At 39.5% G+C, this 21,744-nt stretch overlaps 1 protein-coding gene across 10 annotated transcripts in view; it reads right to left on the bottom strand.

Moving 5' to 3' along the window:
• KLHL13 (kelch like family member 13) overlaps positions 1–21,744 on the bottom strand; it is a 262,857-nt gene that overhangs the window by 11,715 nt on the left and 229,398 nt on the right. For all 10 annotated transcript variants that reach the window (XM_055122452.1, XM_055122448.1, XM_055122451.1 and 7 more), the window contains 3 exons: positions 15,356–15,488; positions 14,269–14,465; positions 497–1,292 (listed from right to left, as the gene is read on the bottom strand). In XM_055122452.1, coding sequence (XP_054978427.1) covers positions 497–1,292; positions 14,269–14,465; positions 15,356–15,488 — 1,126 coding nt within the window. The remainder of the gene's footprint in view (positions 1–496; positions 1,293–14,268; positions 14,466–15,355; positions 15,489–21,744) is intronic.

Below are 21,744 nucleotides of genomic sequence, written 5' to 3' on the forward strand. Positions count from 1 at the left end.
AAACATATATTGAACAAATAAAATATTTTGCATACTACTGATGTGCTTATGAGATAAAATGTGTGCCTTGATCTGCAATAGATGTCTAGATAAGGCATACAGCTATTTCTCTGACATTTTATAAGAAGTAAAACTTAAAATCAAATCCTACTTACATCTTTGGTCTTTAATTTTGGTCTTTAGGACTGGAGTGATAGCACAGTGGGTAGGGTGTTTGCCTTACACACGGCCGACCCATGTTCGATTCCTCTGTCCCTCTCGGAGAGCCTGGCAAGCTACTGAGAGTGTCTCGCCCACAAGGCAGAGCCTGACAAGCTCCCTGTGGGGTATTTGATATGCCAAAAACAGTAACAAGTCTCAAAATGGAGACGTTACTGGTGCCCACTCGAGCAAACCAATGAACAACGGGACGACAGTACTACAGTGCTACAGTTAGATTTGTTAACAACTGGGGATGGGTAAAGAAATGAGTATACTTTCATACAAATGAACTTACGCAGTTCTCCAGCTGCATTCCGCCCACCAACTGCATATAGGTATCCTTTGAGGGCACTTAGGTGGAAGAAGGTGCGCTTTTCATTTAAAGATGCAACTTGCATCCATTTATTGTATCGAGGATCAAATCTGAAAACTGTATCGACTGCTGTTTTCCCTTTTGTGTCGTAATTACTCTGCCCACCTACGACATAGAGGAAATTTCCAATGACAGCTATGCCATGCTGGTACCGTGGGGCATCCATGGGGGCTAGTGATTTCCATTCGTGAGCCTTCTCATCATACATGCGCAATTCCTTGCTGACAACCAGCTGCTGCCTTAGCACACCTCCCAGTGTAACCAGATGCGTCATGTCAGACCGAATGGCAGTCCTGTCTGACTGCATAACTGGCTGCATGTAGGGCATCATTTGGTAATTGCTGGCTTCCAAAAGAAGATTCACGCAGGTATTGTCAGTTCTCATGAAATCCACGGTTTGCACGTAATTAATGAGCTCTTGTGGTGTCATCAGGGGGAATCGTATGTTCTTCATTAATTTTGGAGCAAAGTCCATGCGGGGCTCTTCCAGGCGCAGCCAGCGACAGGTAGCCTTAAAGAGCTCCAGTTCAGTGCAGTGCTTAAGGCTATTGCTGGAAAGCACGAACACAAGACGCTCAAAGGGGAGTTTCAGGAACTCCCCAGTGTTCAGCAGAGCAGGAAAATTCTTCAAGACAAAGCTGTTAACGTATTTATCCACTTCTGTCAGATTGTAGGTGTTGGCAATTCGCCCAACCTCGACACAATTGTCTAAAGTGACCTATTAAATCAGTTAAAAAAGAAAAAAGGGAAAAAAATTTAAACAGGACCATTCTTGTGACACTAGCACCCGGATTACATGAAATACCTGTTTAGAATAAAGTGTGCATTATACTGTTCACATAGATGCAAACGAAGATTCTCATCTTCACAAATCAGCATGATCTTATCCAATGGCGGGTAATTAAAGAAAATGATCAGTGGGAAGTTACAAATTGACCTTGCCTCAGAAATGCTCTCGCATAGACTACTAAAATTCTGGTCTGATGAAAATTAAAAAAAAAAAAAAGCTAATCCTATTACAATCCAGGGAAAGTGACAACATCGGAGTAATATTAAAATAAAGCAAGGGGGGGGGCTGGAGCGATAGCACAGCGGGTAGGGCGTTTTCCTTGCACGAGGCCGACCGGGGTTCTATTCCCAGCATCCCATATGGTTCCCTGAGCACTGCCGGGGTAATTCCTGAGTGCAGAGCCAGGAGTAACCTCTGAGCATTGCCAGGTGTGACCCAAAAAGCAGATAAACAAATAAACAAACAAACAAACAAACAAATAAATAAATAAACAAGCCAGGGCTGGAGAGTGGAGCACATGTTGTGCATGCAGGAGTCCCACCCGTGTTCAATCCCTGGCACTGCATGGTCCCTTGGGCACTGAAGTGACCCTTGAGCACTGTGCCAGGAATAGCCTTTGAGCACAGCCAGATGCAGCTCCAAAGCAAACAAAAGAAAACCACACACAAAGAAAAAACAAAAAACATGGTCAAATAAATTGAGCATTATGTCATCGAAAACCCGTCAACTGTTTTCCAGACTCAAAACTTGTTCTCACAGTCTTTCCAGGAGATGCCGTGGTCTCTTACTTTAGCTATACTTCCTGGCACAAAGAACTCGATTCTGATTAAGGTTACAAAAGTAGGTCAATGTAGCTGATTACTGATGGACTTCTTGGTAGGACAAGTCAAAAAATAAAGTGTGGAGGTAAGAGGGGCTGGTAATGGATGCAAGAAATAATGCATTCTTCGTGCTACAAAAAAAGAAAAAGAAATTAAACTGAGGATAGTGATGTGTCTGGAGCTGGAGCAATAGCACAGTGGGTAGGGTGTTTGCCTTGCACGAGGCCTACCCAAGTTTGATTCTTTTGCCCCTCTCGGAGAGCCTGGCAAGCTACCGACAGTATCTCGCCCGCATGGCAGAGCCTGGCAAGCTACCTGTGGCATATTTCATATGCCAAAAACAGTAACAACAAGTCTTACAATGGAGACATTACTGGTGCCCCCTAGAGCAAATTGATGAACAACGAGATGACAGTGACATGACAGTGACAGTGATGTGTCTCAGTGGTAAAGTACAAGAGACCAATGTTTGATCTCAAACATCAGACATCAGAGCAAAAAAATAATAATAATAAATTAACTAATTTAATTGAATAGGCACAGAGTAAACTAAGGCAGGAAAAAAGCTCCAGTGTCCTCTAAGCTGACTCTGACCATTGAACTGCGTCAAATGATCAGCATTCCAAGAGGCTGAAAAGAATGAGAGCATCCTGGTTGAAAGGCTTCATGAAAAGAACTTTGTATCTATTTTTATATTGTAACTCTTCCATGTGGCCATTGTACCCTGTCACTTCTTTATTGATCATTACCTCTCCAGCCCCCCATTACATATATTACATATTCCTCTTTTTCCCCTATCTAAGTCTTTTTCCCCTATCTAAGTCTCTCTCTCTCTCTCTCTCTCTCTCTCTCTCTCTCACACACACACACACACACACACACACACACACACACACACACACACCTGTGTGTCCTGGAGTCCTGCTCAGGACATGCTTTCAGGTTTCTGCCTAAATGTTTGGACCCAAATTGCAATTCTCTGCTATTCTTGAACAAACTATTTTCACTTAGGCCCTAACCTTGCCATGCTCTGTTATTATCGAAGGTTCACAGTTCATCTCAATCCACTTCTCTGTCATAATTCTTCAAATAACACAGATAGAGAGCCACAAATGGAAAAACATAATTCTTGATTCCCTAGATTTATATTTCATGTAAATAGGCATCATTAATTATAATGATGCTCTTTGATGATTTAATAGGACAATTATTTCTAAAGAGAAATTATTTTCCACATTGTTTATCTAAAAATACATATGCAGGGGAACAGAAATTGGCATGAGAATTATTTTAGGTTGTTTTTTTATTTATTATTATTGTTTGGCTTTGGGGGCACACCTGATTGTGCTCAGGGCTCACTCCTGGCTTTGCACTCAGGAATCACTCCTGGCAGTGCTCAGAACCCATATGGGGTGACGGGAATTGAAGGCGAAGCAAGGGGTACACTACTTCTTCCAGCAGTAGGTTGATTAGAATAGGTAAAAACAGAAAAGGGGGGAAAAATCAGAAAACCCAGGAAAATTCCAGGTTGTAAAATAAATACATTTTCATTTATAAGAGAAATCTCCATTTGTAAAGTTGTTGCCAAAAAGGATAAATCTACATAACAACCGAACCCATTGTTTACTGTTTCTTTCCAGATAACCTCCCGGTACTGCCTCCCCCAGACATTTGGTGTTTAGCTGAAGTCAACTTTAAACTGTAAGTTTAGAGGAGTTCCTCTTGGGTCTCTCACTGAGGCATACAATTTAGTCAATTTCTGTTTTTGTTTTGCTAATCTGTCTTTCCCTATAGGAGGTTCTGAGTCAAGAACCTAGAAGGATAGATGAAAAGTTATTTTTCCTCTCCAAGCAAGGGAATCACATTCTTAAGGATGGGTTGTTTCTGTACTATGTAATTACCCACGTAATTCAGTTTCTATAGGCTATGCAAGGTAGGGCTTCCTAAATCACTAAATCACGTTCTCTATTCTCATTCACACTCTCACTCTGCCTGGAGTTCAATATTTTCCCAAGCACGCAGTGAAATCTATGCAAGTGGGAAACCAGGAAAGACATTATGGAGTGGCTTCTCACCAGCCAAATCTCTTTATAAAAGAAAGTGACTGGTCAAAAGCACAGAGAGGAAAACACATCAGCAAATACTATGCAAGGAACAAATCACACACACAAAAAGGCCTACTCATTTGTGTGCATGTACTCAAACACAGGTCACAAACGAAGGACTCAAAAGTTTTCCTTAATCTTGACAGGGTGTTGGGCTCACAATGAGGTTATTGTGATATTTCGCTAACAGACAGGCAGACAGGAGAAAATTGGCTAAGTCTTCTATTTTATCCTTTAAATTAAAAGCTGAAATGAGACTAAAATCATTACTCCTTTGCATAACATTACTGCCCAGTTAAGAGATAATACCACTGAAAGTGCTTAAGCTAATACATAGGCATATAAGGCTATTTTCACAGATTAATTAACTGAAGAACAATTTGAAGCATTTGAAGCAGCTGATTTGCTTTACAAAAAATTATCAAAAATTTAACGGCTTATTAGACTTACTAAATAGACATGAAAAATACCTTTGAAAGTGTGCCATAAAAGGACTAGTAAATTATGTACCTTGAAATATACAGAATCTAATATTGTACTAGCTAGGATTGCTAATTCGGGGAGTTGTTATCTCATAAAAAATTTCAATTGTGGAAATGAAGTTACAGTTAACACCTAATTGTCTAAATCTGCTCAGATGGAAAGAATTCCTCTTTGGGGCAAGGCAGCCACTTTCTGAAAAGAAAAAGAAATATTCTTTGATGGGGAGAAAGCACAAAGGGCTGGAGCATGTGCTCTACAGGAGGGAGGCCCCCAGTTTGATTCCTAGCACCACATGGTTCCCCACAAATAGAATTCCTTAGAATAGAACTTTTCATCCTTATTGCTAGCACTACGGATAAAAACAACTAATAATGAAGGAGAAAGCCTCAGTTTACCCTTGCTAGCTGCTGTGAACAGTTCCACTTTTGGCTGGCCCATGCTACATTTTTGACTCCTTGCAAATTCCTGGGCTTTTCTAATAAAAAAAGGAGCTAACAATTGTCCATCATAAAATCCTGCCCCAGAGCTTAGCTCACAGGGAGACTAAGATATTGGACAATATCTGAGGCAGATGGTCAGACAGACTCAAGCCAGCCCGACCACCCCGTAGATTCCCTGCACTCTCTGTAATACTTGTCAAATGATAAGACATGCAAATAACCTTTAAAAAGGCCTTCCTTTTAACTTATTCCTTATTTACTAAGTTCCTCCCAACTTTGGGAGCTCCTTTTCTTTTCTCTTCTACTTTCCAGTAAACTTTTCTACTTTCCAACTCTGAGTGGGAGCATCTTTATTATTGAATATTTTCATTCTTGAAAATACTGAAGAACCTTCGAATCAGGAATAAACAAAAGAGGGGCTGGAGCAATAGCACAGCGGGTAGGGCGTTTGCCTTGCACTCGGCCGACGCGGGTTTGATTCCCAGCATCCCATATGGTCCCCCGAGCACTGCCAGGAGTAATTCCTGAGTGCATGAGCCAGAAGTAGCCCCTGTCCATCGCCCGGTGTGACCCAAAAAGCAAAAAAAAAAAAAAAAAAAGAGACCTGCCGAAGCTGCTTCTGCCTCACCTGCATCAGTAATGGCTGCTTAAATGAAATGGGTAAGTTCATATCAATGGTTGTTAGCTACCAAATTTAAATCTAAACACACAGCATGGGAATGGGGTGGGTTGCTGGGGAGCGCTATTTGGACAGAGAAGGGACCACTATGATAACAATAGTTGGAAATGATCATGCTGGACAAGAACTGGCTGCTGAAAGGAGATAAAGTGTTATGCATGATTACTCTTTAGCAACAGTATTGCAACCCACAATACCTAAAAGTATAAAAAGGGGGAGAAAAAGGAGAAAGAAGAATAGAGGTCTGCCACAGAGGTTCGGGTGGGTAGGAGGGAAACTGGGGTATGGTGGAGGGAATGTGCACTGGTAAAGGGATGGGTGTTGGAGCACTGAAAATCAATCATGAACAACTTTTGTAACTTGTAACTGTGTTACAATAATTATTGGCTCACTGACAACAGTGAGCCAATAATTATTTTTTTTAAACCAACCTCACAGTCTATAAAATAAACCAAGTTTAAAGTTGAGAGACCAACCCAGGTTCGATCCCCGGCATCCCATATGGTCCCCCAAGCAATGCTAGGAGTGATTCCTGAGTGCAGAGTCAGGAGTAACTCCTGAGCATTGCCAGGTGTGACCCAAAAGAAGCAAGTAAATAAATAAATAGCATTTAGAAACCAAATTCTAAAATTTAGAAATAAGATCAGAGTTCAGTACCTTCTCCCTTACTCTTCTTCAACATCATACATTTAAAAAACAACTATTAAAATAACAGCAGAAAGATACCTACCTTTTATTTAAGGGTATTTGGAAAATGCTTTCCATATATCAGTACACTCTGATATATAGACACACCAGACTGGAAAAGACCTTGACAGACCCTAGTCAACACAGATACATAAAAATCATGGTCTTCCAAGCACTGCAGGGAGTAGGTAACTCCAAACAACAATAAGTAAATAAAATTTGAAAATAAAACATTAATCATAGACTAAGGATTTAGTATCAAAGTCTAAAATAAGAATCAACAACCTAAGCAGATCAAGGATGATGGAACAATGATAAGGAACTTTTTGAAAAATACAGGATTATTCAACTATGGTTCATTTCAACCCACTTCTCAGTCACAATTATTAAAAGAACTCCTGCTAGCATATCTCTAGTCACTTATCCCAGAAAATATAAATTAATGAATACATGCAGCGAACAACACATAAAGCAATTCACATATGTAACAGAATACATGAAATGTATTTTAACAAAAGAAACAACTCATAACCAGATATGTACCCAAAGTTCATCTGAATATGCAACCTGGTCAAAATTTCAAAGAAAGAAGTGTTATTATAGGTTAATCCAAATAATTGCATTACTGTTTTAAATACTCAAGAAGGCAAAATGGGACACTATTTTTCAACCACTTCTGAAAATGAACAAAATTGTCCTTAAAATAATCAAGTGCACATTTAAATTCCTTAATATAAATTTTTATAAACTATTCTACTATAATTAAACAATTTTCATGGTCATCCTAAAGGCAGTTCCAGCATCTTAATCTTCAAGGTGTTACTCTCATTAACATTCTGTTATTCACTGTTGCTATATTAAATTGTTAAAATGATGCCCTAAACACCCAAACACTGTCATTAACATAATTTGATACTCTAACAGCAGGTTTCATCTGAAACCTATGATGTTATTTTGTTGAAGTTCAGTGTCTCAGACAAATAAATTCCAATTTAAAAAAACGAAAAAAGAAAATGATTATCTGCTTTTGTACTCTCAAAGGAAATGCGAAGAGTGAAAAACATTTAACTGGCCAATTTTAGTGGACTCCTTAGTCCACTAAATTCAATGTACCAAATTCCCTTTGGTGTATCTAGCTTATTAAAATGATTGCTTCACAAGTACAACTAAAGAAAGTAATCTTGTTCACAGAAAAAAAGACCAGGAAGAAACCAAAGCGGTTACTTAGGGGCCAGTTTAAAACACCCATCTTTGCTAGATCTAGCTTCCTTTCGCAGGGAAGAACATCACAGGGGCCAGGAAAGGGATCTTTCAGTAATAAAAGCAAAGGGGTGATTAAAAAGCAAAAATATTGGGGCTGGAGTGATAGCACAGTGGGTAGGGTGCTGACCCTGCACGTGGCCAACTGGGGTTCAATTTCAATTCCCGGCATCCCATATGGTCCCCTCAGCACTGCCAGGACTAACTCCTGAGTGCATGAGCCAGGAATAACCCCGGTGCATCACCAGGTGTTACCCCAAAAGAAAAAAAAAAAGTAAACATATTTCTCTCTAAGACTTTTTTCTGTCTTATGATTCTCTATTCACTTGAGGTTACTAACATGATGCCACCAATGTGAGGACTCGAACCATCTCATTCTTTCGTACTCAGTTTAGCTAAGAGTGACCACATCCCATCATCTCAAGATTCTCAGAATTGGTCCCGCTAGAGTACCCCACTCTGGAAGGCAGACTGTTTAGCACTAAAACCACTAAAGGCTCTAGCAGCTAAGAGAAACTCTCACCCTTACTTTAGTCATTTGCCCTTCTCTAAACAAAGAAGTGATTATCATCACTCCACTCTGCTTTTCCTAATCAAGCAAGCAATCGTTGCCCCCTTGCATCATTTAGAGCATGCCTTGGGTGGGGTGGGGTATTGTCCACATGTAAATATATGTTAGACCATGTGTCTTTCCTAAGAAACTCATTATTTTTTCCTCACAGGAAAGGAAAGAAACTCATCCTCTTTGTTTTTTTTTTTTTTTTTTTTGCTTTTTTTGGGTCACACCCGGCAATGCACAGGGGTTACTCCTGGCTCTGCACTCAGGAATTATTCCTGGCAGTGCTCAGAGGGCCAATATGGGATGCTGGGAATCAAACCTGGGTCAGCGGCGTGCAAGGCCACACTACCCACTGTGCTATTGCTCCAGCCCCAGAAACTCATCCTTTTTTTATTAAGTGAAATCTCTTTCTCCACTCTTGGATATCCAGCCACTCGTTTCATAAGACAAAGCCCAACTTATAGGTTTGTCTTTAGACTTTAATTCCATACAAATCCTCCATGTGCATGTTATTCAATTGGTTTGCTCACTTTTCCAGTATTGTTTTGATGATTTATCCAGTCTGAGTAGAGCCCGGGGATAAAGGATTTTCTCCTATACCCTGAAAGAGCCAAAGCAGAGTCCCTTCTTCCTCCTACAAAGTCCCAGATGACAGATGGACAAGAATGAGAGTGGTTAATTTTCCAATAGACAAATATGGTATTTAGAATACTTAACAACTAACACAGTCTGAATATCAATAAACCAAAATAGATATTGACACAGATGGTAGGAATCTGGGTACTACTCTTGAGTTGCAATGCTGGAATTGCAATGCTGGAAGTTCCAATGCTGGAAGTTCCATCACCTTTGGAAATAAAGAAATAGAGACTAGTTTAGTGGGAAGAAAAAGTCTTGATTTCTTGTAAAATTCTACAGACTACCTTATCTCTCATTTGTATTCAATCTTCCAAAGGCAAAAAAAAATGTTCTTAAAAGTCATGTTTGCTATTTTAATGAACCAATCTAGTTTAGATTAAATAAGGAATGGGAGTTACATGCATCATACAAACATCCAACATCAAGAATATTCCCAATAAGCTCAGCATCACCAAATAGGGAAACGATACAAACATTTCCAGTGACTTTTGATTCCCTCACTGATGCATTTTTATTGGCATTTTCCTTCTTCCATACATTAGGCACCTCCTTTGTTTTCTACCATCTCCAAGTCTTCACTTCACTGCCAGTAATGATCATAAAATTTCTCTATAACTCACTTTGAGCCCTTCTGTCCTGCATCAGTGACAGAAAATATATAAGGGTAACCACATGATATCCCTTTGTTTTCTTACTTCCTTTTGTTTTGCTTTTTGGATCACACCCGGCAACACACAGGGGTTACTCCTGGCTCTGCACTCAGGAATTACTCCTGACGGTGCTCAGGGGACCATATGGGATGCTGGGATTCGAACCAGGGTTGGCCGAGTGCAAGGCAAATGCCCTACCCAGCTGTGCTATCACTCCAGCCCCCCCCACCGCCCCATCCTTTTACAAATAAAAAAATTAGCACAATTTTGAAGAAATTATATTAAAGAAAAGGTATCCCAAGACTAAAGCAGGATGGCATCCTCATCCTAGGATTAAATATGCTTTCACTAAAAAAAAAAAAATTTTCTTGATCACCATCATTATTCTGTTTAGTTTGTTTATTCTGTTTATCTTTATATTAATTTAGTAATATTCCCAGCTCAATAGCAAATATCCTATTTCAGTTGCTTTATGCTAATTTATAATCATTCATAATTGTAAATCGGTGGGGGCAAATGTTAGGTGTATGAACTCCAAATTGCAACGATAACAAATTGCAATGCTGGAAGTTCCAAACCAACAATAAACAGAAAATGTAACTACACACCACTTGTGCATCAGGGAGCAGTTGCATGGCATTTAGTATACGTGAGTTATGCAACACCAAAAGGGCAAAAAAATGAATGCACTTTTTATTTATTTATTTATTTATTTTTGCTTTTTTGGGTCACACCTGGTGATGCTCAAGGACTACTCCTGGCTCTGCACTCAGGAATTACCCTTGGCGGTGCTCAGGGGACCATATGGGATGCTGGGAATCGAACCCTGATTGGCCTCCTGCAAGGCAAACGCCCTACCTGCTGTGCTATCGCTCCAGCCCCATGAATGCACTTTTTAAGGAACATATGAAACAAGGGAAACATTCATGCGTTCCATGATTTATGAAAGTAAATGTTTTTAGTTCTATTTAAACTACTACCATCTCTGCTTCATGTCCTTCCCTGCCACTTCTTTGTGTACACTTCATAGTCCTCTTTTCTACCACGATCAATAAAATCATATAGTAAGAACAATACCAATTACCCCAAGACAAAAATATGCCAATGGGTCACAAAGTGAGGTGGGAAATAGTTCTTGGGCTGTTGAAGCTGATGATGTGTTAGAGAAAACTGATGTCTTTAGCTCACTGAAGGAGTGTGGCTTTATTATTATATTTTAAATTGTTACTCAAAACCAAACTACAGATGCTGTTTGGGTTATTTGCTGCACCACACTTTATTTGATACTGCTTCTCTTCAGTCACGTAAATGATTTAGAATGGCACAGAATGGAATTGTATTAGAAATTAGTCTTTCTTTCAGAACTTAATTTCCAAGTAATGCTTCAGTTTTGTGAGCTATAATAGCATTATGTCAATAAAAACATAAACCCATTAGAGGCAGGGGATTATAGCTCAAAGGGCTGGAGCTTATGGTACTCCCGCCCCACACGGTACTCCAGGAATAGTCTCTGAGCACTGCCAGGGGTGGCCCCCAAACAAAACAAAATGAAACAAAACAGAAACAATATAAAGTTATTTTCCCAAAACACTTGTCTTACAGACACAGTTCTCAAAATAATGAGATTTTTATGTTTTAAAAAATGCATCTACAATAACATAGAGGAGAACCAAAGGCAAATATAATTTTGAAAAAATATCATTATCTTAAAATCTTCAGTTCTTCAAAAGAAGAAAAGGCAACCAGGACTAATGTTTATCGTGATTCATCTGATAGCTGAAATAAAGAAGGGTAATTTAGTAAGGTCAAATATTTAATTAAGAAATAAAAAGCATAAGTGAGAAATAAAGAAACAGTTGGATTTTACATAATTAAACTAATAATCTACCAGCTTTTCTATAAATTTATCACAGGTGGACCAGCGATACAGTACAGGGGTCAAAGGAGCTTGTTTTGCATGTGGTTGACCTTGGTACCATCCCTGGCACTTCTTATGACTTGGGAGTGACTCCTGAGACCAGAGCAAGGAACAGCCCCTGATCACTGTCAGATGTGGGGAAAGTGCCCTCCTTTCCCTTAAAACTATCATGGGTTTTATTTTATTTTATTTTATTTTATTTTTTTTTGGGTCACACCTGGCGATGCACAGGGGTTACTCCTGGCTTTGCACTCAGGAATTACCCCTGGCCATGCTTAGGGGACCATATGGGATGGTGGGATTTGAACCCGGGTCGGCCGCGTGCAAGGCAAACGCCCTACCCGCTGTGCTATCTCTCCAGCCCCAAAACTATCATGGGTTTTAAAAAGAAAGACATTCACTGTAAAATCACAAACATAACTTTAGCAAACAGGATGAAGGAAAAAGTAAATAGAGGGTCAGAGAGAGAACTCAAAGGACTAGAGTGTATGCTTTGCATGTGGGAGCCCCCGTTTTGGTTCCTCATACTGCATGGTCTGAGGAGCAAGGAGCCAGAAGACCCTGAGGAAAAAAAAAAGAAAAGTAAACAGAATGGTGCTAAGAAAGCACGTGCTTCTTAATGGCTCATATGTAGAAAGTTCTAAAATCTGGAGAGGTAGGAATAAACTGTACCACAAGGAAGTTTTGCCAGGGATAAGCCTCTTCTCCATTAGAAATGGGCTTTAGGATGTCTGCAGAGGAAACTACGAATGAAGAATATAATCCTTCAGACAAGACTGTTATATGAACAACAACAACAAAAGTTTCAAAGATTAATGCATAGTATCATAATAAATATTTCAAAGAATTTAAGGAATCAACATCTAATTATTAGAAATTCATCCAAAATAGCAAAATAACTATGAGAGCACCTTGAGATAAACTTGCTTTAGATAGCTATTTAGAATAAAATCTTTTACAATGTAGATATTTTGATATATATGTATACACACATAAACACATATATCTATGTCAATGACTTCCTAAGAATTTTTATGTTTTATCCAATTTGGCCCTTTTCTTGTGAAAGTGAGACTGATTCCAGCCAATATCTAAAACTGCAAATATTAAACTGTGTTATTAGAGATTAGGATAACAACATCTCTCATCTTTTTTTTTTTCTTTTTGGGTCACACCCGGCGATACACAGGGGTTAGTCCTGGCTCATGAACTCAGGAATTACTCCTGGCGGTGCTCGGGGGACCATATGGGATGCTGGGAATTGAACCCGGGTCGGCTGCGTGCAAGGCAAACGCCCTACTTTCTGTGCTATCTCTCCAGCCCCACAATGTCTCTTATTAGTAACTAGTTCCAAAGAAATCATGACACTGGCTCAGGAGGACCATGTGTTACTAAGACCAGTGTAAAATCATGTTTAGGGTTTATAAATGAGAACATTAAATGCTACTACTACATTAAATATTGGATTTAAGACATTTTAAAAACTGAATTCTATACAATTCATTTTTCCTTGAAACTGAATAATTGTATGAAGACAATGTCACAAAACTAGAACAAAGATGATTCTAACTCTTGAGAGGGAAGTGTCTTGTGTGATTAAATTGATATGAAGATTTAGTAATGGTAACAGGCAGTATCATGGGAAATTAAAAAACTTTATTTGGGCTATTTGTCCACTAGAAGACAATTTTAAGGATGTGTGAAATTGTACCCCTAAAACATGGGAAGTCTTTTAAACTAACATTAATTTGGTAAAAAAGAAGAGGGAGAGGATAACAATACAAATCAGTACCACTTTGCTATAAGATCTTTAAAATTGTGAACTGGAAGTCTAAGAATGTAATTCATTGAGAGAGTGCTCAAACTCCAAAATTAAATTAATTGAATAAAATTAGGAGTTAGCTTAACATTTATAAATAACTTTGAGAAAGTGATTTGAGTACTGTAAAACAAAAGGAAGCAAACAAAATACACTTTCAATAGTCCTGCTAAATTAGTTGTTGGCTGGCTTTAAAAGATAAGGAATAGCTTATTAATAAAAGATGAACGACACATTCCTTTGAAACATAAGGTTTTAAAGATAGGACTCCATGTTTAATAAATGCAATTTTTAATGGCCTAGCAGCAATAATATAAAATTTTTATATATTAATGATAATATAATGTAAATGACATAGATAATTATATACAAAACCAATAATATAAAAATAAATAAAATGATGTGAATTAAAACTAATGATAGAAAGTACATTATTCATTAATATAATACATTAGAAAATATAAATAATTTGATTACTGTAATTTTTAATCATAAAAGCAAGGCATATGAAATCTGGAAATCTTGACAATATTTCTTTGCAATGTCTAGTTTCATAAAACAAAACTAAAAAAATCTCAATTGGACTAGAAAGATAGGTCAGTGGGCTGTGTACATGCTTGGCATGCAGGAATACAGGGTTTGATTCCCAGCACCATATGCTCTCCAGAGCACCACTGGGAGTGACCTCCATGCACTGATGCTAGAGTAGCCCCTGAACACTGTCAGGGTGGACCAATTTCTGTCCTACCTCACACCTCAAAAAAAGAACATCAAATTACAATAAGATACTATCTACAGGAACTGAGTGACTGTTTAAACGTTTAAAGAATTGAATAAGTCTTACCCCAGATATAAGAAATACTTTGCAGAAGTCCAAAACAGGCAGAATTTGCAGGAAACTGGCAGCTTCCAGTGTGTCTTGAAGTGTATCCATATTAAGAGAAAGCTTTGCAGTGTAAATGAAATCAATGATTTTCCTTAAACCGACTTTGCTCACACCATGAAGCTTAATGCACATTAAATCTTGTTCTTTCATTCCACCTTAAAGAAAAAGACATTCAATTAAACGAAGGTGGATAATTTAATTAAGGTCAAGCTCAGATCTGCTGCTAATTAGAGACAATAAAAGGAAGAGTTTTATTCTGTGTAAGCATTCATGTCAGTGAGACTTCTGCATAATTTACAGTTATGTGAGAGCATTTAAAAAGGGAAGCTCTCTATACTAATGGAGAACGTATATAATTCAAGTGCTTCCAGAATGTCCTCCTGTCACTTCATATCTTTTGCTAGATAAGAGATAATATATAAGTGGAACATAGAGACTCTAATGGCCTATTCAGATTATCTGGGAAAAAAAACCCAAAACTTGTGAAGTAAAGGTGGACTGATGTATGAAAAAGGTACAACCACTTCTCAAATTAAAAGCACCACCCCAAAACCACATGTGTCAGTGTATATTCCTCTTAGAAATGTTTCTTTTTGTAAAGACATAGACCAAAAGAACTGAATTCTATATTATGCAGCCCTAAGAAAAAATGGAATCTTGCAGTTCACTGCAACTTGGTTTGGATTGGCGGGTAGAAATAAGTCAGGGGAAGGACAAACAGTCACTTGCCGTATGCAGAGAAACAAAGCAAGGACACAAGAGAATACTGACTATTAACAAACACTTGGTCTTTGATTTCAAAACTAAGATTACCAAGAAAGTGGGATTGGGGGAAGAAGAGATGGACTAGAAGTGACATACACACAGGGGTGCGAGAGTCCTGGGCCCTTGATGGTGGCAAGGTGTGGTAACTAAGTATATCAACATGATTGCAAAGAATTTTTCAAAAATGAAAGAGCCAAATTCTACGTTAGAAAATGAAAGACATGAGCACATTTTCCACATTGTGGTAACATGGATGGGATAGTTTTAAAAGACCACGTACCTGTGAACATGGCCTTGAAGTAATCGCTAGCAGATGCCATCATGACTCTATGCACAGGGAAAGCATCATCTGTGTCGCCTGGCATCAGAGTCACATCACAAAGCAATCCTTCAAGTCGAAGCTGGTCAAAGCCCTATGGAGAACATAAGCAAAGTCACTAAGGAAGAGAAAGTGGGCATATAAATGCTGGTTTTTCCAAATTCTGGTTACATATACAGGTGTGTGCTACATAGCTAGTTCATAGAATAATTATTTAGGAAAGAAAAATAATCAACAAGGACCATGCTATGCGACCATATATATTTAATTCACTAGAAAAAGATCATGTTAAGACTAACAGTCATGTTAAGACTAATTCAGATTCTAGGCTGGAGTGATCATACAGAGGGTAGGGCGTTTGCCTTACATGCAGCCAATCTGGATCCAGATTCTATCCCTGGCAACCCACAAGGTCCCTACAGCCCTGCCAAGAGTGATCTCTGAGCTCAGAATTAGGAGTCAGCCCTAAGCATTTCTGGGTGTGGCCCCAAAACAAACAAATAGACTAATTTAGCATATACATTTGCTTATCTGTGCCACCATCAGTTTTTGCCTGATTTTGAAAAAACAATTACTGTATACAATTAGGATGTTATAGCAACCTTCCTTTTCTCCTTCCCATAATACCATAATAATATATCAATCATCCTTTTGTACTTGCTTTACTAAGATAATCTTTTGATTTTGGGTTTTGAGGAAAAAAAGGTACAGAGCTGTATGTATTAAACACAAGATAGAAACTCCCTTCTCCCAAGTATGTTGGTATCTTTGGTTGGTTTTGGGAATACATAAAGTGATGCTCAGGAAATACTCCCTGCTCTAGCTTGGGAACATGTGGTGTTGGGGCTCAAACCCAAAGCCTCATATATATATAAGGCCAGTCAGTGTTCTATCACTGAGTCACATCCCAGGCCCATATTGAAAAAGAAGGTCTCAGCTTAACCTGTTTTAGCAGTCCTCTTTTTTATTTGGCTTCCTGCAAATTCCTGGGCTATTTCTGATAAACAGGGAGTTAACAATTGACCATCATAAAATTCTTCCCCAGATCTTAGGCTCACAGGGAGGCTAAGATAATGGGAAAGACCTAAGGCAAATGGTCAGACAAGCATCTGTTAGATCCTTGCATCCTCTGTAACCTTGCCAAGAGCCCAATCTTCATTTGAAAGGGCCTGACGGATAGTATAGCTGGGGAGGGCATTTGCCTTGATGTGCAGCCAGTCCCGGTTCAATTCCCAGCATCCCATGTGGTCACCTGAGCAATGCCAGGAGTAATTCCTGAGTGCGGAGTCAGTAGTAACCCCTGAGTATCACTGGGTGCCATCCAAAGAACCAAACAAAAAATACATAAATGTGTGTGGGGGGGTGTCAACAGGAAAACCCTCATAATTATTATTCAATATTTTCATTCTTGAAAATTGAAGAACCTGGAAATTGCGAACAGAGATCGGCCGCCACCGCTCCAGCATCGGCTGTATCAATACCAAGAAGATGGTCTATCTCTGACATTTAGTTGTGTCTTGGATATTCTTATATTTGATACAATTCTTGACTCATTATCTCCAAACTTTCAAGTTTAGGATTTAATAATTTTAGGGAAAAAGAGCTCAGAGAACTGCAATGAGACTTAATTATCCTCAAATACCTAAAGCTTAGTGGATGATTAAATAGGCTAGCAGATATCCAGTACAGAGAGGAACAGAGCTCTGATTAGAAGAAAATCTAACTGACTAGGTATTTAAAAAAATTGTTTGTTTGTCTTCTGGCCCATATCCGGCACTTCTCTGGGTCTATTCTGTCACTTGGGCGAGACTTCTGGTACTGCTCAAGGTGATTCCAGGGATCTAACCATGATGGACTGAATGCAGGGTAAACACCTTAACCTCTGTATTATATCTCTTTGGAACTTGGATAGCTCTTTTATCTACTCCCTTGAAGATCCCATCCAGTGAGAAAATAGGAAGTAGTTCCTCGTGTTTACTCCTGGAGAATGAAACAGTTATAAGATTATTATCAATCAGCAAAATGTATCAAGAAAAAGAGATAAAATATGATCAAATAATGAGACTCTAAATGAAGAATTTGTCAAGATCAAATTTGCAGTTTTAGAAACGGAAATGTTCTAATAACCCCCCACAAATAGCTAAAGCAATCCTTGGGAAAAAGAAGATCACCTTCCCTAACTTCACACTGTACTACAAAGTAGTACTAATTAAAACAGCATGGTATTGGACTAGAAACAGACCTGCAGACCAGAATTGGGAAACAACCCGAGTGCCCGAGAACAGATGACCGGTTAAAGAACATTGGTACTGGGGCTGGAGTGATAGCACAGCAGGTAGGGCGTTTGCCTTGCATGCGGCTGACCCGGGTTCAAATCCCAGCATTCCATATGGTCCCCTGAGCACCGCCAGGAGTGATTCCTGAGTGCATGAGCCAGGAGTGACCCCTGTGCATTGCTGGGTGTGACCCAAAAACCCAAAAAGAAAAAAAAATAAGTTTGGTACCTACACAATGGAATACTATGCAGCTGTTAGGAAAGATGAAGTCATGAAACTTCCTTATAAGTGGATGGTCATGGAAAGTATCATGCTAAGTGAAATGAGTCAGAAAGAGAGGGACAGACATAGAATGACTTCACTCGTTTGTGGAATATAAAATAACATAATATGAGACTAACACCCAAGGACAGTAGACACAAGAGCCAGGAAGATTGCTCCATGGTTGGAAGCCTGCCTCATGAGGTGGGGAGAAGGCAGCTGGAATAGAGAAGGGATCACTAAGTCAATGATGGCTGGAGGAATCGGTCGGGATGGGAGCTGTGTGCTGAAAGTAGATAAAGGACCAAAAATGATGGCCTCTCTGTATCTGTATTGCAAACCATAATGGCCAAAAGTAAAGAGAGAGAGTGGGGAGGGAAATGTCTGCCATAGAGGCAGGGGGAGGGTTGGCATGGGAGGGGGATACTGGGGACATTGGTGGTGGAAAATGTGCATTGGTAGAGGGATGGGTGTTTTGATTATTGTATTTCTGAAACTCAAACATGAAAGCTTTTATCTCACAGTGATTCAATAAAAGAATTTTTTAAAAAAGAAATGGAAATGTTCTATCAGAAAAATTTTGAAGACACACATACAAATTGTTTTCTTTTTTTTTTTTTTTTTTTTTGCTTTTTTGGGTCACACCCAGCGATGCTCAGGGGTTACTCCTGGCTTTGCACTCAGGAACTACTCCTGGCGGTGCTTGGGGGACCATATGGGATGCCGGGGATCGAACCCGGGTCGGCCGCGTGCAAGGCAAACGCCCTACCAGCTGTGCTATCGCTCCGGCCCCTACAAATTGTTTTCTAATAAAAATGTGATATAATAATGTAGTACAACAAGAAGTAATGGCAAGGACTTTTTCATATTTTAATGATTTCAAGTAAAACTTATTTCAAATTATATTTCACGGCTTTAAAAAGCAAGAGGCAAGAAATACTAAAGAATGAAGTGTTAGGGGGCTGGAGCAATAGCACAGTGGGTAGGGCCTTGCACGCAGCCAACCCAGGTTCAATTCCAGCATCTCATATGGTCCCCTGAGCACCGCCAGGTCCCCTGAGCACCACCAGGAGTAATTCCTGAGTGCAGAGCCAGGAATAACCCCTGTGCATTGCCAGTTGTGACCGAAAAAGAAAAAAAAAAGTTTTAGAAATATTGATTTTACACATATGTATAATATGAATCTTAGTTTAAACATAACATCATAATTTTTAAATCATTTTAAAACAAACACTCGAATCTACAGAATTGGAATTTCAAAGAGAAAATGTGATCTTGTTAGAAATATCAATATTTCCATCCTAAAAATTTTTTTGCATTATATGTATACTTTAGAATAGGCTTTTGTATCATCGTTTCTCTCCAACAGAGCCTGACATATGTTTTGTTCACAAACATAAAATCTTTTGCAAATGTTCCTGTTCTTTACTAAAAACAAACATTATGTGCTCCCCACCCTTGCTGTTTTCTATTTCTTACTGCTAAATCATCTTTCCCTGTTATGTAGAAAAATAGAGGCAAAAAGAGATGTCAATTGTTTATTTCTGTTGTGCCCAGTGTTACTCCAAGCTAGATGTTGGGGGTCTCTATGAGCCAATGTTGTGATTATTAAACATGAACCACTTGCATTCAAAGCATGGACTCCAGTTCTTTGAGCTACCTTACCTCCACAGCCCTGAGAAATGCATTTTAAGTGGAATATTCTCACAAGAGGTCAATCAATGGCTTTTAAATTTTCACACATGAAGCTCTTTTTCTTTCTTTCTTTTTTTTTTTTTTTGCTTTTTGGGTCACACCCAGCGATGTTCAGGGATTACTCCTGGCTCATACAGTCAGGAATTAGTCCTGGTGGTGCTTGGGGGACCATATGGGATGCTGGGAATCGATCCCGGGTCTGCTGCGTGCAAGGCAAATGCCCTACCCGTTATGCCCCATGAAGTTCTTGTTATTTCTATTTTTAAATTTGGGGGCCACACTCAGCAGTGCTCAGGACTTCCTCCTGACTCTGCACTGAAGGAACTCTCCTGGCGGTTCCTGGTTCCTGGGGAAACATCAGGTGCCAGGGATCAACTCTGAGTCAAATGTGTGCAAGGAAATCTCCCTACTTGCAAGCACCCTACTCACTCAAGATCTCCCTAGCTCCCCCCACCCCATTTTCAAAAGTTACCCTTGCAGTTTTAAGTGCATTGTCTTAAGGTGGTTGCCTTTCAAATGTAGATCAGGGGTCACTTCTGGCAATTCTTGAATGCCATATAATGCTGAGATCCAACCCAGGGCTCCTACATGCCGAGTATATATTCAAACCCTTTATATCATCTTCCTGGTCCCTTATGTACTTTTAAAATCCCCTTGCACAAAACATTTCTTGTTACACACAGATTTACTTTGCTCTTTAGAAGATCCATAGTAGCCCATGGTGGTGGTAAACCATAAATAAATCATCTCTACCTCTATAGATGAATCTTTAGGTTGTCTTCTTGTACAAAGTTACTTTTTTTTTTTTTTTGCTTTTTTTGGGTCACACCCGGCGATGCACAGGGGTAACTCCTGGCTCTTCACTCAGGAATTTCTACTGGCGGTGCTCAGGGGACCATATGGGATGCTGGGATTCGAACCCGGGTCGGCCACGTGCAAGGCAAATGCCCTACCCTCTGTGCTATCGCTCCAGCCCCTACAAAGTTACTTTTGTATGTAGATATGAGGAAGATATTTTTTTTTTCTTTTTGGGTCACACCCGGCGATGCACAGGGGTTACTCCTGGCTCTGCACTCAGGAATTACTCCTGGCGGTGCCCAGGGGACCATATGGGATGCTGGGAATCGAACCCGGGTCGACCGCGTGCAAGGCAAACGCCCTACCCGCTGTGCTATTGCTCCAGCCCCTGAGGAAGATATTTTTAGGAGTGGAATTGTTGCTTCAGTGGATTTGTGCTTAAAATTTTCATTTTTTTTATTTCTTGGTTTGGGGGCCACACCTGACAGTGCTTGACTCCAAGATTGGTGCTCAGGGATGCCTCCCACAGTACCTGGGAATCATGAATTATGGGGATTAAACCAGGGCTCCCTTCTTTGAGCTATCTCTCAGGTCCTTTTTTTTTTAAAAAAAAAAAAAGCTAATGGGGGCTGGAGCAATAGCACAGTCGGTAGGGTGTTTGCCTTGCATGAGGCCGACCCGGGTTCGATTCCCAGCATCCCATATGGTTCCCTGAGCACCAGCAGGAGTGATTCCTGAGTGCAGAGCCAGGAGTAACCCCTGTGCATCACCAAGTGTGACCCAAAAAGAAAAAAAAAAAAAGCTACTGGTAAGTTAATGGTTACCAGGTTTTCTTAGGAAACTTATCATATCTTGGAAACTGGCAAAAAAAAAATGTGAAGATACTAATGATATGAGACTTAGGGCAGTGTCACTTTATCAGATGATTTTGTAATCCTCTAAGGTACCCGTAGATCTTTTTTGGAAGGTAATTATGGCTTATTCCATTAAAGCAATGATTGTATCCAATCAGTCATTTTCTTCCTCTGAAAAATAAGCCTTTCATGGCTCATTTGTTAGCACCTCATACTCTATCCATCTTTATTTTTTTCTATAAATATTTTATACTGGGAATTAAATAATGTCAGTTAGCCTTATTCTTGGCATTTGTGATTCCTATTTTTCCCTTTGAAAAAAAGATACAGTTCAAAGAGTTGGAGTGCATGCTTTGCATGCAGGAGATGCATGTTCCATCCCCTGCATGGCCTGGTCCCCAGACACCACCAGGAGTAGCACTGCACTGCCATAGCACTGCCGTCCTGTAGCAGTGCTGTCCCGTTG

The sequence above is a fragment of the Sorex araneus genome, chromosome X (genome assembly GCF_027595985.1).
Source record: "Sorex araneus isolate mSorAra2 chromosome X, mSorAra2.pri, whole genome shotgun sequence".
NCBI lineage: Eukaryota > Metazoa > Chordata > Mammalia > Eulipotyphla > Soricidae > Sorex > Sorex araneus.